Source organism: Stenella coeruleoalba (genome assembly GCF_951394435.1).
Source record: "Stenella coeruleoalba genome assembly, chromosome: 5".
Classification (NCBI taxonomy): domain Eukaryota; kingdom Metazoa; phylum Chordata; class Mammalia; order Artiodactyla; family Delphinidae; genus Stenella; species Stenella coeruleoalba.
In genome coordinates, this window is record NC_137150.1 from 77,481,930 (window position 1) to 77,498,270 (window position 16,341).

Below are 16,341 nucleotides of genomic sequence, written 5' to 3' on the forward strand. Positions count from 1 at the left end.
GGAGCAACTAAACCTATGTGCCACAACTACTGAGCCTGTGCTCTACAGCCCGTGCGCCACAACTACTGAAGCCTGCACACCTAGAGCCCATGCTCCACAACAAGAGAAGCCACTGCAATGAGAAGCCTGAACACCGCAATGAAGAGTAGCCCCCGCTCACCGCAACTAGAGAAAGCCCGTGCACAGCAACAAAGACCCAACACAGCCAAAAATAAATAAATTTATTTTTTAAAAAAATTCTGATCAGTTAGTGAAGAAAGGACTATAAACTGACATTTACTGGGAACCTACGCTGTTCTAGGACATTTTACAGTAGTCTGTGAAAGAGCTGTTATTTTTAGTTTTATACAGGCAGAAATAGATGTTCTGAGAGGTTAAGCGACCTGCGTAAGCATCCAGTGCCAAGTCTTCATAACTGGCTGCTCAGAACCTAAAAATTATAAACCAATACAAACAAATACTCTTCTGGGTAATTAATGATTTATTATTATTTAAGATAAGATATTAGCAAACATGATAAATATGATACATTATATAACAATTAAATTTTTAAGGACATGAGCCACTGATTACGGTCATCTGTACCATTGCTATTCCTTCACATTCTCTTTTTTTCACAGAAAATTTGGTTTTTTTCACTGAACTCACTGCTAGAAAAGGAGATTCAGTTTTAGGATTTTATATTTTACTTTTAATTTAAGGGGAGATAACAGTAGATTCTTAGCTTAGTATTTCTTTATTTTTCTTTTAATTTATTTTTGGCTGCATTGGGTCTTCATGCTTTCTCTAATTGCAGCTAGCGGGGGCTACTACTCTTCGTTGCAGTGCATGGGCTTCTCATTGCGGTGGCTTTCTTGTTGCGGAGCACGGGCTCTAGGTGCATAGGCTTCAGTATTTGTGGCACACAAGCTCAGTAGTTGTGGCTCGTGGGCTCTAGAGTGCAGGCTCAGTAGTTGTGGCTCATGGGCTTAGTTGCTCTGTGGCATGTGGGATCTTCCCAGACCAGTGATGGAACCTGTGTCCCTTACATTGGCAGGCACATTCTTAACCACTGCGCCACCAGGGAAGTCCCATCTTAGCTTAGTATTTCTTTATTTGTAACTGTCCATAAAAATGGGATAGCTATCTATTATAGTTATTGAAACTATTCTAGAAAATCTTTACTGCAAAGTATATAAAGGCAGGAAGTTTAACAGAAATGATTATGCTTTGGCTTGGTTTTGAAAGGGCAAGTAAATACTAATTGTATCATCATAGAATCTTAATCTTATTTTCTCTTCCTTTAGTACTGCGAAGTGATCATTTCTTGCACTTACTACAAACTGACAATGTTCAGGTAGGATCTACGGTCATGACCATGCTACAGAACATACTACAGATCAACAGGTAACTTGGCCTTACAAAATATGTAGAATTTTTTTATTTGTGATCAGAAGCATTACCAATTTTATTCCAATTTTCCTAAAATCTTCGATTGCATATGACTTGTACATGGCATTTAAAAAGCTCTATTATTACCATTGTATTTCAGAAAAAAATGGATGTAAAATACTGTAAAAGATTGGAAATTTGTTATCAAATTTGTATCTTATCTTAGAGCTTAAGAAGATTTTAATCCAAATCGCAGGCTTAGAGAAGAAAAATTACTGTGATATCTGAAGGAAGATATTGGGATCACAATAAAAAATATTTAATCATATATTTATTTAGCAAACTGCAAGCTTAGTATTTGCCAGGTGCTATAGAAGGGCATAAAAGAAGTAATAGGCAATTTTCCCAGGTTAAAATAGAAAGGCAGAGTAAACACTGTTGAAATCATTGATTCTTTCAGTTCAATATGGATTTGTTAAGCATCTACTATACGTGCCAAGTATTCGTCTGTCATTGGGTTTACAAAATTGATTAAGATATGAACTTTGTCTTCAAATAGCTTACAGTATAGTGGAAGAGACTAACACATAAGGACAATTATATTACAGTGTAATAAGTTACCATGTTTAAGGGTACACAAGTATTAGAGGAGCTCCTAAACCAAACTGAGGGGGGGCTACTTCCTGGAGAAGGTTAACACCTGAGATGAAACTTTACGGATAAGAAATTAGCCAGGGAGGAAGAAGAGAAAACAGTATTTCTAGGCAGAGGTAACAATATAAGCAAGTGCACACAGGTAAGAAACAACATGCAGAGGGTGAAAAGTAGGCTAGAGTTTATAAGACAGGATACCGTAGAAGAGAGAGCTACACAAAGAGAGAACCCTAGAGATCTGCAGAGTCCCCTACAAGTTTTCAGTAGAGTACTGATCAGCACATGCGTTTGAGGAAACTATCCAATGTCGTGGAAAACAGTAATCCAGAAGGATTAAAAGGAGCAGTACCAGAAACACAGAGCCAAGAATACTGACTGATTCCAGCAGCCAAACTGGAAAACTACATGAAAAATGGAGCACTGAGTGTACTCAGGATGGTTTCATCCTAGTAGTAAGGGATAATAGCACTAGACTGAGCACCATTCTGGATCATCCCAACAAAATGAAAGCAAGATCTGAAAGGATCAAATTGTTTCCAAGCAACTTAACCACATCTGGTTATTGAAACTGCCTACATCTTAAAATTTTCTTTATTTGTAAAGTAATACAAAGGCAGGAAGTTTAGCAGAAATGGTCATACTTTGATTTGGCTTTAAAAGGATGAGGAAATCAAACTTGTGCCATGATAGAATCTCTGCTTTGCTCTTTTTTTTCCCCCTCTTCCTTTAGGAATACAAAGTAATCATTTCTGCAAACTGATGATGTTCAGATAGGATCTACAATCATAACTATGTATAAAATTCTAGGAAATGTAAATTAATTTATAGTGACAGAAAGCAGATCAGTGGTTGCCTGAGTATAAGGTGCCAGGGAAGGTAAGAAGGGAGGGACTACAGTGAAGCAAAAGGAAGCTTTGATGGGTGATGGGTATGTTCATTATCTTGATTGTGATGGGGAAATGTCAGAACTTACCAAATTGTACATTTAAATGTGTGCAGTTTGTTGTATATCAATTATACTTTAATGAAGCTGGTCAAAATAAAAAATCATCAGGTCTTCATGAGCATTTTGATACGGAGTAAAATAAAGGATGCATTCAGGTATGACACCAAGTTTTCTATAATGGATAATAGACAGTGGTATAGCCAAAACAAATTCAATATTGGTTATGTCCAACATAGGTAGATATTTTCAGCAGACAGAGAAATAAGAGTCCATGCAAAGACTTGTACACAAATGTTTATAGCAGCTTTATCTGTAACACCCAAAGACAAGACAACTTAAATGTCCACTGACAAGTGAATGTGACTTCTGGAAGAGATCTGGACTAGAACTGTGGACTTATGAGTTAGCCTAAAACCGATAGTTAAAAACATGAGAGAAGATGAGCTCAGTGGAAAATATGAATAGACTGAGAAAAGAAATGGGCTGAAAATAGAATCCTGGGGAGTAACCTTTAAGGGGTATATTGGGGAAGGGGAGCCCACAAAGAAGACTGAGAAAGAATGGTCAAAAATCTGTAAGTAGAGGATGGAAGAGGATCAGAAGAACATTTTATCTCAGAAACTGAATGGTAGAGAATATCAGGCATAACCTTTACGGTTACTTTTTCTAGTGGATAAAAGTCATTTATATTGTTGTTGAGTAAGAATCTCTTTGCATTGTTCTCAGATAATAATCATTGCCATTATTTGCTTTCTACAAGCCAACATCTACTTTTACAGAATTGCAAAATATCCTAATCAGTAGTAAATGGATAATCAAAGGTACACACCCCTAGAAAATCACATATTCCTTGGTGGGGTGAGTAAAAGAACACCCAGTAATCCCTTTTGACTATTTCGACGTTTCAGGTAATTTTTCATGACATCAGTAATGCAACATGACGTTGTTAGTGTAATAGAGGAATACTAAAAGAAAAAGTTCCTTCTATATTAAGTACATGATAATTGAATTCCTATAACATGTTTGTCTTCGTACATCATTAAGCAGTGAACCATGTACTTAATGTCCTGTGATCTTCCTCTTATTATTGCCTTGAAGCTTTTGAACCATCTATTTACTATTTTGCACATTTATCTTTCCTCCAGTATTTGATTGCAAGTTTCTTTGTCAACTTTGTATTCCTTACTTTACCTAGCATGGTGCCTTACAGTAAGAATTCAATTAATTGATTTAATGTGATGTATTTTTGGAACTAAGCTATCTGCTTAAACTATTTGTTATCTTCATGGATCAGGCCATAGGCATTAACTTGCTGCACCTGTAATGTTTAATTTTTTGAGATACTTATGTGTCGTTTAGTAACGGTACTTTTTTTTTTATTTTGTTCTATTAGTGGTGATTTACTCAGAATAGAAGTGAAAACCCTGCATTCAATTTTAGATGAAGTTGTTTTCAAACTTTTATCAACTCCTAGTCCAGTCATAAGAAGTACTGCTACAAGACTCCTACTGTTGATGGCTAAATCCCATCAGGAAATTTTGATTTTACTGAGACTAAGTGCCTGCTACAAAGGTAGTACATATATTCTTTCTGTTCTTGAAAGTCTCAAAAAGAACATTTTTATTGATGGTTTATGGAAAACAAAATACCTGTGTTTTTAAAAAGTCAATAATTGAAATGTGCAGATAAACTCTGTCACAGCAGATAACAGTTCAGGGAAAAAACCTTTATGTAATCCAGCCATCTTCATGTCTCAACAGGTGGCATATGATACCTTATTGACAAGGTTACAATGAATATTTGCTCCCTCTCTGACAAAAAGGCTGTGTATTGATTATACCATATAGTGTAGTAAAATAATGACCAAAAAAAGATCAGTGATCTTACCTAACTTTACTGAGAAAATAGAGCTGTGCTTCAGAGATTGACAGCCCTTTTGATCTTTACATCAATTAATAATTACTCTTCAACTCCTATACTGCCTTTCCTCAAAGACAAACAAAAAATTTCCCTCACCTCCAAAATCAAACATATATGTGAATAAAAAGTCAGAAAACTTGAGAAGGAAAGGACTCAGTGTTTTACCATTACCATAGAATAATCTTTCATTTAATTGAGCATTTACTATGTGTCAGATGACTATTCCTCATACTTTATGTGTATTAAAATATTTAATCTTCATAACAATCCTGTGAGATGTTTACTCTTATCCTCATTATATAGCAGTGGAAACAGAGGCATGGAAAAAATGTAGGTGTTTACCCAGAATTACTCAGGTAGTTTTTTTTTTTTTTCAACTGTTAATCAAAGTTATATGTTAGCTTTGTTTTATTTCTTTGCTAGCCAGAGCCATGAATCCATTACAATATATTTTCTTATTTGGTATGGTCAAGAAGTAGGTTTCTAATTGATTAAATATACTTACTAATACAGGGTTATATTATATATAAAATTTCAAGAATTAGAATATAATGTGATGCATTTAATACCAAAACTATTACAATGGCCTTTAATCATTCTTGATGATTTGGAAGGCACTTTAGTGACTTATCTTGCATGAGTCATTACTGTGAACATTGTAATTATTTTATGTATTATAGAAATAGGGAGAGAAGTGCCAGTAATAAAACTGTCTAGATGATATTGTGCCAGATACACATTTTTTTATTTCTGTAATTAGATTTCCTCTATAGAAATGTGAATGTCCAACAGTTCATTCTAAAGGAATTTTATCTTAAGCTGTCTCCCTTTCTTTTCTCAACAGTAGAACTTATTCAGTTTCCTCAAGATATTTTACAATTATTAATACTGCTGAGAACTTGAGTCTTGAAGAAAGTATGACATGGAAAGACCTATCTAGTGGCTTCCCCATTTGTACACTCCAAGGCCATTTTCCCTTGCTGATGTATCTTGTGTACATACATTATAATACATCATTCCTCCATACGCTGGAAATAGTACTTACTTTGTAACTTATATTACTACTCAGTTTTAATTTGGGATGAAAGTGCAGTATTTTAATATTATAGCACTTCTCCTATAATAAATGCTCAGGAACCTATTGATTTACCCCAAATTACATACATTACTGTATATTTTTATGTAATAATAACTCCATATAATTAGTAGTAACTAATAACCTGCTTAAGTGCTTCCACAGGATAGGCATTTACTCAGTATGTATTCATTATCTTTTTTTAAATGTTTTTGTTTAAGGTATTTATGTTCAAAAAAAAAACCACAACTATATGTCTCTACCCTTTGACTTATCGCAGTGATTCCATTCTCGCTTTTTTTTTTTAATTAAAGAGGTTGACTAGACAGATTTTGCATCAGATCTCACGAGTAAGCACATAAGAACTCCAGGACAGTGGAAAATCCTAAAGACCTCAATCTAGAAGTTTTTGAGAAAAGGAAAAAGAAAAATCATGTGATTAATCTTGTTATTGTTTTCATTTGTTTCTAAACTAGACTTTTTAACCTCAAATTAATTCTGATTAGATAGCAAAATCATATTTTATTATTAATAGTTGTGCCTTTGTTATTGCATTTCAGGACTCAGAAGTCTACTAAATAAACAAGAGCCTGGGACAGAGTTTAGTCAAGAACTTAGACAGCTCATTGGTCTTTTAAGCCCTAAGGTCTATCAGGAAGTAGAAGAGCAGGTATTAAATTATAAAAATAATTTGCATGATATTTACTAACATTTCAGTAAACATTTTAGTTTCAAAATATTGGATAGTGGTAGTCTCTTGAATCTTTTATTTGCTCTCTCTCCCCCTTCCTTTACTTATTTTCCCCTAACATCCAGAGCAGCCATAGTTTGATGGGAGAAGGAGTTGTTTACGGTCTAAATTTTTAACCCCAGAGCCTTTTTTTTTTTAAACCTATACAAAGAGTCCCTCATACCCTTGAATCTTTGAATAAATGAAGCCAGGCATAGGAAGTGAAGCAAAGAAGTTAAAACATTAAATAAGCAAAACTATGAAATCCTTGTAATGGGAATGGAAGTGAGATTAATCAGGGAGAATTTGAAGCTAACTAGACTGTATCTTGAATACATTCTAGATAATGCCTAACTGAGCTTCCTTTGGGAGATCAGGTTTAATATTCTTAGGCCTTCCCTGTCCTGGGCCTATGCAGATGTTGCCTCCTGCTCAGCTTATTAAAAATGGAGATTAATACTTGCCCAGGCCTGATATTTTAAGAAGTAAACTTCTAAAAAAGACTTTCCTAGAGATGTCTCTAAATTAATTCTGGCCTTTAATTTCAGAAACTGCATCAAGCAGCTTGCTTGATTCAAGCTTATTGGAAGGGTTTCCAGACTAGAAAGAGATTAAAGAAGCTTCCATCTGCTGTGATTACTTTGCAGAGGAGTTTCAGGTAAAAAATTTGGGTGAGAGGAATTATGATCTGAGAGGGCTAGATGTATCTTATTAGAGTATAGCTGAATGAAAACTTATAGTTTGGGGTGTTTTTTTTTTCTTTTTCAATATTCTAATCCGTTTCTTTCATTCTTGCTTCATACATTTCTGAGTACCAGCACTTCATTAACTAGATGTACTTCCAAAGGCAAAAGACATAATGTAAGACAGGAATGTGATGTAACAAATACACAATCCTGTTCACTTAATGAGACTTTCTTGTGGGCCAGGCCTATAGAGGGAGCCAGTAATGGTCAATTATCTCATCAAACCCTTAAAACTAAAAGTTGCCATAATTGTTCATATGTAATTTTGGTAAAAATGTGTATGAGTACAAAAAGGTTTAAGTATGTTAACCTGATTTTCCTCAGTAAATATGGCATGGATACATATGGTCATTGAGATATGACATAGTTTGTCATTTGTTGCTATTTCAAGTAAACTAAAAATGAAATACTGAAGACATGGCCCAGTTTTTACATGACTAATCCATCCAGATTCTTAGAGGTGACAAAAAGAACACACACACACCACACACAAATGAGTTAGCTCTTAGGTCATTGTTGATAAATTAGAGCCATCTCAGAGGTGATTTCATGTAACCTAATTTAAAGCTAAATTTTAGTTCACTTAAGTGTAACTTGCATATTCCAGAAGTCAATGTTTTTTTTAAGAAAACTGAAACTATTCTTTTAATAACTGCAGCTGTGTTTCTCAGTTACAAATGTGTTTTAAAATAGTGAACTAAAATTTAGCTTTAAGTTAGGCTGCATGAGAAATCACCTCTGAGATGGCTCCACTTTATCATAAATGACCTTAGGAGCTAAGTCATTTGTGTCTGTGTGTTTTCTTTCCATTGCCTCTAAGAATCTGGATGGGTTAGTGGAAGGTATTGAAGCCACTCTGGCTGTGTCCCTTAGTGGACATGCTTTTCATTGATAAAAGTTTCCTTCAGAGAAAACTTAAAAGATAAGTTATTAATATCATTGGGCATGAGTTTTGTTGGTAGCCAAAAAATCGTTAATTTTTTAAGCATGCTTCAAGTGCCTAATATATGCCAGAGGCTGTGCTAGGTATTGGGAGAGTTAAACAGACTTGAGTTTGTATCCCTCCTCAGCAACTTGTGAACTGAATGATCTTGGACAAGTTGCCCCACCTCTCTCGCCTCAAATTTCCCATCTATAAGATGGGGATAATTGTCTGTGTACCTCACAAGATTAAAATAATAGAAAGGTTTTTTTAGCATGTTACTGGGCACTTAGAGGAAAATGCATATGGCACATTTTTTGCCCTTGAAGATTTACAAATCTAGTTAGACAGGCAGATCTGTTAAGTAAATAGTACTCATGAGAAGCAAGTATAATCCATTCCAGCATTGCTCAGAGTTTGTCTATCCTACTAGCTATTTCTTTAAAAATATTTAAAAAGTTATTTCTTTGGTTAAATAAGTTTGGGAGATGATGAATATTTTGAGAGTCACACTGTATATTCTTCTATTCAAGAGTCTGAGATGTTCTTGGTATAGCCTTACCTTTGTAGTGAACTCAGAGTAGTTATCCCTTATGGATCTTCCTGCTACCATTCTCAGCTATGTATCTTACATTTAAAGGTGCCCCTATGCCATGGATTCAGACCTTTAATGTTTAGTCTTACAGTAGTTGCCAAATTTGCCAGTTTACTTTTCTTTGCAATATTAAAATCTTTACTTAAAAGCATCCTAGGATTAAAGATTTTGTCCACTTAGAGAGGTATCTGTGGAATCTAATTAAGATTCCACTATTTTAAAATAGAAATTCCATTGCTTTATGAAACAACACCAGACCAGTTATAAATATATCCATTATAAGACATCAGCCATGAAGCCAAAATTATTTAAATCTCACATTATAATGCGTTTTTAGTTTTTTAATCTCCAGTTTGCTCCAGGCTTCAGCACCTTTCCTCTTCTATTAGTTGCAGCAAGTTTATGCAAATTTCTTTTACTTCCTTTGTAGCTGGGTTTTCTGCCAAGGTTATTTCTGTCTCTTTGTGGTCAGGTTATTATCTCAGAGTAGTTTCCCTCCCATGTTTTTTGGGGGGAGGGACTGCCCACCACTCACAGTTATGGACCTAGATTCATCAGAGCTTCGGATTCAACAAGAGGTACTCTTTTATAGTCACACCCTTGCTAAAGCACTTTCTTGGGGGTTTCTTCTTTATTTAATCACTTTTCATGGTCAGAAACTTTGTTTTCTGTTAAGTACCCTTTTCCTCAGCAAGGTTTACTGAAGCAGCTAACAGCTGCCTCACAAGCAGGAAAGCTCACAGTTTACCTTCCTCTATCATGGTGCTGATACTTAGGTATTTTAATTTTATTTGTTTGACTTTGTAGGGGAAGAAAACAGTTTTTACCTCTATACATTTTAGGTTCGTTGGTTGGGGCCCTGAAAATTATACTGACAAAAACAAAAACAGATTAACAAGAGAAAAACAGTTTCTTAACATGTGTAGCACACGTCACATGGAAGAAACCTGACATGATGCATAACTCAAAGGGGTGGTTAGAATTTGGTCTTATATAGCTCTCGCCCTCTGAGATGGCCCACACTCTGTGGAGTGTGTTTCTCCCAGGGCCGTTCTCACCTTTTGAGACAGACCACATTTTGTCTATGGAACATGTATTTCTCTAAATAAATCCACTTCTTACCTTAAAAAAAAAAAAATTGGGGCCTATATAGATGTTAACAAAGAATAATTTATAGAGAAGTGACGGGTGAAAAGAAAAGGATTTTAGGCTTCTGAGGGCAACAAACTGTGGGAAGGTAAGTATATTGGGGAAGGTAAATATATTGGGGAACTTACGGAAGATATGGGTTATTTGTGCAGTTCCATCTCTATGGCCATAAAACTTCCTTGGGAGGGGAAATTTATGGCAGTCCTCATTTCTCAGCTGTTTCTGCTTTTAGCCAGTTAAGGGATCCTCTGGGAAGGCTTCTTTCTGTGTTTCCTGATTCTCATTTGCCTCCAGCTCAAAACGATCTTTATGCCAGAGTGGCATATTCCACTACCCTTCAACTTCCCCCTTGAAACCGAGCTTAAGGGCATAACTCTATCTCTTCTTTGTCTGCCTTAGGGACAGTGATTGCTTCTTTGAAATTTTTATTTTTTCATAGTTTATAGAATTCCCGTCCAGTGAATGAACCAGTATTTATTTATATAATTCACTATTGTAGGACATATGGTTTGTTTTCAACTTGTTACTGTTGTAATGCTATGGAGAACATCCTTTAACATAAGTCTTTATATACGTATTAGATTTTTCCTTATGAAAATAATTAGAAATGGAATTAATTGGTTAACATTTTTAAGGCTTTTGATACATATTTTAAGTATTTCTTCAGAAATATTTTGATGCATGTATCCAAAATATTTCTTCAGAAAGGTTGTAGAGCAGCACATGAAAACTTATTTCATCATACTCTAACTACACTAGGAATTATCTTTGAAATTTTTTTTGCTGTCTGTATTTATATGATTACTAGTGAGGTTAAGCCATTTTTCATAAATACTTCTTGAGTGGACATATAATTATGAAAATTGTGTGTACTTAATGTTTCCATCACAGATCTAAGCGAACAAAGATGTTACTGAAGCTAAGTAGACAGAAGGAAGAAGAGGACTGCAGATTACAACTGCAACTTCAAAGGCAGAGAGCCATGAGACTTTCCCGAGAATTACGGCTGAGTATGCTTGAAATAGTTCATCCAGGTGTGTGGCAGTATCAATTTTATAAGTGTAATTAAGACTGATTAGGATATCTTTTAATAAACCAAATTTCCTAGCTACCTGATGATTTATTTTTTTAAATGGGGACCTTTTCCCTGTTTCTCCTTTTTCAGATAAATCTTATTAAATCTCTTGAGTCAAAAAAAGTAACTATTTTTTTTTGATTAAGGCCTATTAGTTTATGATGAGCAATCTCTCCAGTAATTTTTCTTTTCTTTCAGATAAATTAGTGAAACAAAATTTTATGCTTAAAGATATCTGTCTTTGACATAAAGAACGAACCCCCTTGAACTTAAGTAAGGTGTTAGAATATTGCTACATTCTGCCCTCAGAACTCAGTACAAACCTTGTGACACCTCTTGCCACTTTCGACACACTAAGCTGAAATTAATATTAAAGTGTAGTCTGGGAAATCTGAGTCATTTCAAGATTCCTTTTTAGTTCTACTCCTTCCCCCTTCTACTACTCATTCCCAGTATCCTTCACTAGCCTCATATTTCTCTTTCTTTCCCTTAAATTCAGATGTTTCCCAGGGTTCCATCCTTACCCCATTATTTTCATGTTGCTCTTCCTGAGGTATCCCATCCATAACTGCAGCTTCAACTACCAACTGAGTGCTTAGCACTCTGGAATCTTGTCTGCATCCTCACCCTCTCTCCTAAGCTCTAGACCAGCCCTGCCCAGTAGAACTTTCTACAAAATGAAGTGTTCTATATCTTCACAGTACCAATGGCTAGAGGTAGCTGTTGACTTGAAATGTGGCTAGTGCACTTGAGGATCTAAAATTTTATTTTACTTTCTTTAAATTTATGTAACCAGTTGTGGCTAGTGCCTACTACATTGGACAACACAGCCCTGTAGCCAGCTGCCTATTGGTTAGCTTTACTTAGATATCCACAAGCATCCTCAAAACTAGTCATTATCTTCCCTCACTGATTTCCTCTTCCTGTATTTCTCATCTCTCAGGTAATTGCACCAACAGTCTACTCAGTGTCCCATCTATGAGACATCCTAGAATTTTTTCCCTCCCTCCACATCTAGTTCACCACTAAATCCTATCAATTTTTGGTACTGTCTCTCAAATATATCCCTTTTTATTTTTACCTTCCACCTTATTCTGTCACTTAGCTACTGTGAACCCTAGACTGTATGCTGACTAACTCCCAGAAAGTAAAAAGAAAGTCATCTGTAGAACTAACTGAGTGACTAAAGAGAAATTTAGAACCACGCAGAGTAGGTAACATATATACACAATGTGCTTTTCCCTTTTCGTAGTACTGAATGACTTTCTAACTATTTACTTGTGATTCTTTTTTCTAAATGTTCTTGCTATTGGATTTTTAGCCCTTTTCTCATTCCTCTGAGACAAAAAAAATGATATGAGTCTTTTCCAAAGAAGATGCATAATCTGAGAAAGCTTTTGGAGCGTTTTGTTTCTAAAATCTTATAACCATTGTAAAATAATAGAATTGGGAAAATCAATATTGAAAAAAATAAAAGGACTGCAAGATTGTTGGTACTTTCATTGTCCTGATTCTAGAACTTGAGAAAGCATAGAAGTGAGTATGTTGTAATAGTGTTTGTTATCTTTTTAGGTCAGGTGGAAAAACATAATCGGGAAATAGAAGAGAAATCAGCATTGATTATCCAGAAACATTGGAGAGGGTACAGGGAAAGGAAGAATTTTCGCCAACAGAGGCCATCTCTTGTGGAGTATAAAGCAGCTGTCACACTTCAAAGAGCAGTGAGTCTGAGTTAGTAAAAAGAGTACTGGATTAGGAGGCAAAGACATGGGTTCAAACCTGACTTTCCTGTTTATCTGCTGTAAAGTCTTGGTCAAGTCACTTAGCTTTTCTGAGCCTTAGTTTCTTAAAATGAGAACATCCTTATCACTGGCCAAAATGATTTAGACATTCAGTCCTTAGTATTTCCATAGACCCTTGTACATCATTTACCAAAATGCAGTGTTATTTGTTAATTTTTTTCTTTCTTACTTGAGCAATGAGAATCTCAAGGGTAAGGAACGAAGTCTTATTTATTGTCAGCTTCCTGCATGTGCTTGACATATGAATGAATGTCTACCCTATCTTTTTCACTCAGTTGTTATGTGGATCAGATGACCTAATTTATGGGAAAGTATTTTGTCAATTGTAAAGTCCTGCGTAGGAGCAGCTTATCATATTAGATGTTTTTTAATGCACAGATAATACATTAGGTATAATTAGATCATTGTAATTCTTGAATTATAGAATGGTGTTCTTAAATGATGATCTTCCTGGGATTTATCTGGAGCATAGTAATATTTTATTGCCTTGGAAAAGCATAGTACAAGGCTGTCTATTTCACTTAATGACCAGTTTTCCTAATGTCTAGTTATTATACATAGTTAACGTTCATATTAGGATTTCAGATCATGTAGCATTTAGTTTTATTGTTATTGTTAAACTTATTTATTGTTATTGTTAAACTTTAGGTCAATTTATTGACCTAAATCCCTTTTTGTTGAACTTTGTTTGTTAATCCCTATTGTTAAATCCCTTATTGTTAAACTTTAGGTCAATTTCAGTTTTTCACAGTGATAGATTTTGAACAGTCTCCTTATTGATTTCTCTGATTAAGCTTTTACAAAGATTTTTTTAAACCACTTAAAAAACAGAGTAAATACTAGGGAAATAGGAAGAGATGTCTGCTGCCTCCATCTTTCTCAGGCTCTTTTGGGGATTTTAGGCCATGTGTGCAACAAACCGTCCTGCACCATCACTGAATCACACCCACATCTGCTGTTTACCCTCTGCTAAGCAATGCCACCTAAGGATTAACCCATGGACCCATGGATATCAGTGCCTTGGGTCCTTTCTAATACCTTTACCTCGTGGCTACCGACTTTTTTTTTTTGGCTGGGCTCCGTGGCAGCATGCAGGATCTTAGTTCCCCCACCAGGAATGGAATCTGTGTCCCCTGCAGTGGTGCAGTGGAAGCACGGAGTCTTAATTACATGTGGAAATGCTAATATTTTACATATATTGAGTTATGCTTATGTAACTCAGTACATGCAAAATATTAATTTCACCTGTTTTTACCTTTTTATTCTGCCTCCCAGAAAATTAAAAATTACATATTTGACTCATTTTATATTTCTATTAGCACTGCAGATGACCTTGATAACAAAGAAAAGGAAATAATTATCAATTTCACAGAACGAAGTTGGAATATCATTTCATTGAACTTATCCCTCAGGAGGAACTGGTTATTAGTGTCCTTGGCAGACAAAGGCCAGAACTGTTGTTTACCTTCTGTCCCTCACTTTGCGTAAAAGAGAGGCATTGTTTCTCAGATAGATAAAAATCAAGAAAACCTTATGTACACCTGCTCATTTCAAATTACACATCCTTACGTAAACAAGTTGGAGTTCTATGTAGTGGTATAGTATTAGAATTAAATTTGAAGAATTAGCTGTCTTTTCCTTCTTAATGTTCCAGGATTTTCTTTTCTTGCTTTTTCATCTCTTAAGCTCAGAAGGGGCCCCCAAGAACACTGGAGTACCGGGTACCCATGGGGCCAGGCGGGACCGGTGCCATCGATCAGTTACCAGGACCCCACCCTCCCCGGCCAGCTTTAGACTCCCAGGGGAGTCTCCAAGGGAGATGGCCAGGGATGCTTAAATGGTCCTCTGCAATTTGGTGCAAGTGGCAAATGACTTTTCTTTCTGCAGAGCACTGCAATCTGCTAAGCCTCAGCATGCTCGCATTTTAGCCTTTATATGGCATCCTGCAAGGTTACCCTCAGTGCTTAGCTGGGAGCAGTCAGAAGGGGTTGGAGCATGGGTCCGCAGAAGCATTGGCTGACCTTAGTTTAAAAATCTGGATCCATTTTTACTGTTTGATGAATTTAAAGGCGGTAGACCAGGTGGATTTCCTGATCACCCACACTGAGGTTTTGAAACAGTGTATTACCTCCTGGAAGGGGGTTATCATGGCCAGCGAAGACTTCTGTGGACATGCTGGTCAGTTGAACACAGGAGACCTACAGTGGATGACCATGGGCTGGGGCATTGTGCGGAGATGCCTTGCTCGGAGGAGTCAGTCCATGGCCTACAGCTGTGGGTTAATTTGAGGAGCTCACAGAAGATGGTGGAGCCTTGGTACCAGGAAGTAAAAAGCAGCAAAATCCCTATACCCGTAAGGATGGTGTTACTGTTGCTGTCATTTCTGGAGAATCCCTGGGAATCAAGTCCAAGATTTATACTTACACACCAACTTTATATTTGGAGTTAAGATTGGACCAAGGAGCAAAGCATTCCCAGCCTATTCCTAAAGGGTGATCAAGCTTCATTTATACCATATCTGGAAACGTGCATATTGGACCTAACACCCAACAAAAGATAGAACCTCATCACACAGCTGTGCTGGGGGAAGGTGACAGTGTCCAGGTGGAGAACAAGGATCCTGAGAGAAGCCACTTTGTCCTAATTCCTGAGGAGCCATTAAGAGAACCAGTTGTTGGGCTTTCCTGGTGGTGCAGTGGTTGAGAGTCTGCCTGCCGATGGAGGGGACATGGGTTCGTGCCCCGGTCTGGGAAGATCCCACATGCCACAGAGCGGCTGCGCTCATGAGCCATGGCCGCTGAGCCTGCGCGTCCGGAGCCTGTTGCTCTGCAAGGGGAGAGGCCACAACAGTGAGAGGCCCGCGTTCCGCAAAAAAAAAAAAAAGAAAGAAAGAAAGAAAGAGAACCAGTTGTTGGGACTCCCCTGGTAGCGAGTCCCAACCAGTTGTTGGGACTCCCCTGGCAGGTGGTTAAGAATCCACCTGCCAAGGCAGGGGACATGGGTTCGATCCCTGGTCCGGGAAGATCCCACATGCCGTGCAGCAACAAAGCCCTTGCGCCACAGCTACTGAGCCTGTGCTGTAGAGCCTGTGAGCCACAACTCCTGAAGCCCGCGTGTCTAGAGCCCGTGCTTTGCAACAAGAGAAGCCACCGCAATGAGAAGCCTGTACACAACTAGAGAAAGCCCATGCACAGCAATGAAGAAGACCCAGCGCAACCAAAAATAAGTTAATTAAATAAATAAATTTTAAAAGAGAGAGAGAAACAGTTCAACATGGAGAAGTGTGCTGACCCCTAAAGAATCCAAAATGTGATTCTTTCTTGACTTGAAATTTTTGTAATCTTTTGTTATTGTCA

At 36.7% G+C, this 16,341-nt stretch overlaps 2 protein-coding genes across 3 annotated transcripts in view; both read left to right on the top strand.

Moving 5' to 3' along the window:
- The window catches only part of IQCB1 (IQ motif containing B1), a 46,877-nt gene that overhangs the window by 21,658 nt on the left and 8,878 nt on the right, over positions 1–16,341 (top strand). For both annotated transcript variants that reach the window (XM_079922255.1, XM_079922256.1), the window contains exons 7-12: positions 1,287–1,386; positions 4,365–4,543; positions 6,527–6,636; positions 7,245–7,354; positions 11,000–11,142; positions 12,756–12,904. In XM_079922255.1, coding sequence (XP_079778381.1) covers positions 1,287–1,386; positions 4,365–4,543; positions 6,527–6,636; positions 7,245–7,354; positions 11,000–11,142; positions 12,756–12,904 — 791 coding nt within the window. The remainder of the gene's footprint in view (positions 1–1,286; positions 1,387–4,364; positions 4,544–6,526; positions 6,637–7,244; positions 7,355–10,999; positions 11,143–12,755; positions 12,905–16,341) is intronic.
- PIR (pirin) lies at positions 14,957–15,526 on the top strand (the record flags this gene model as incomplete). The annotated part of the gene is given in 4 exon segments (XM_079922803.1): positions 14,957–15,211; positions 15,214–15,336; positions 15,339–15,478; positions 15,482–15,526. Coding segments are annotated over 4 exon segments (477 nt in total), but the record flags the coding sequence as incomplete, so codon positions are not given.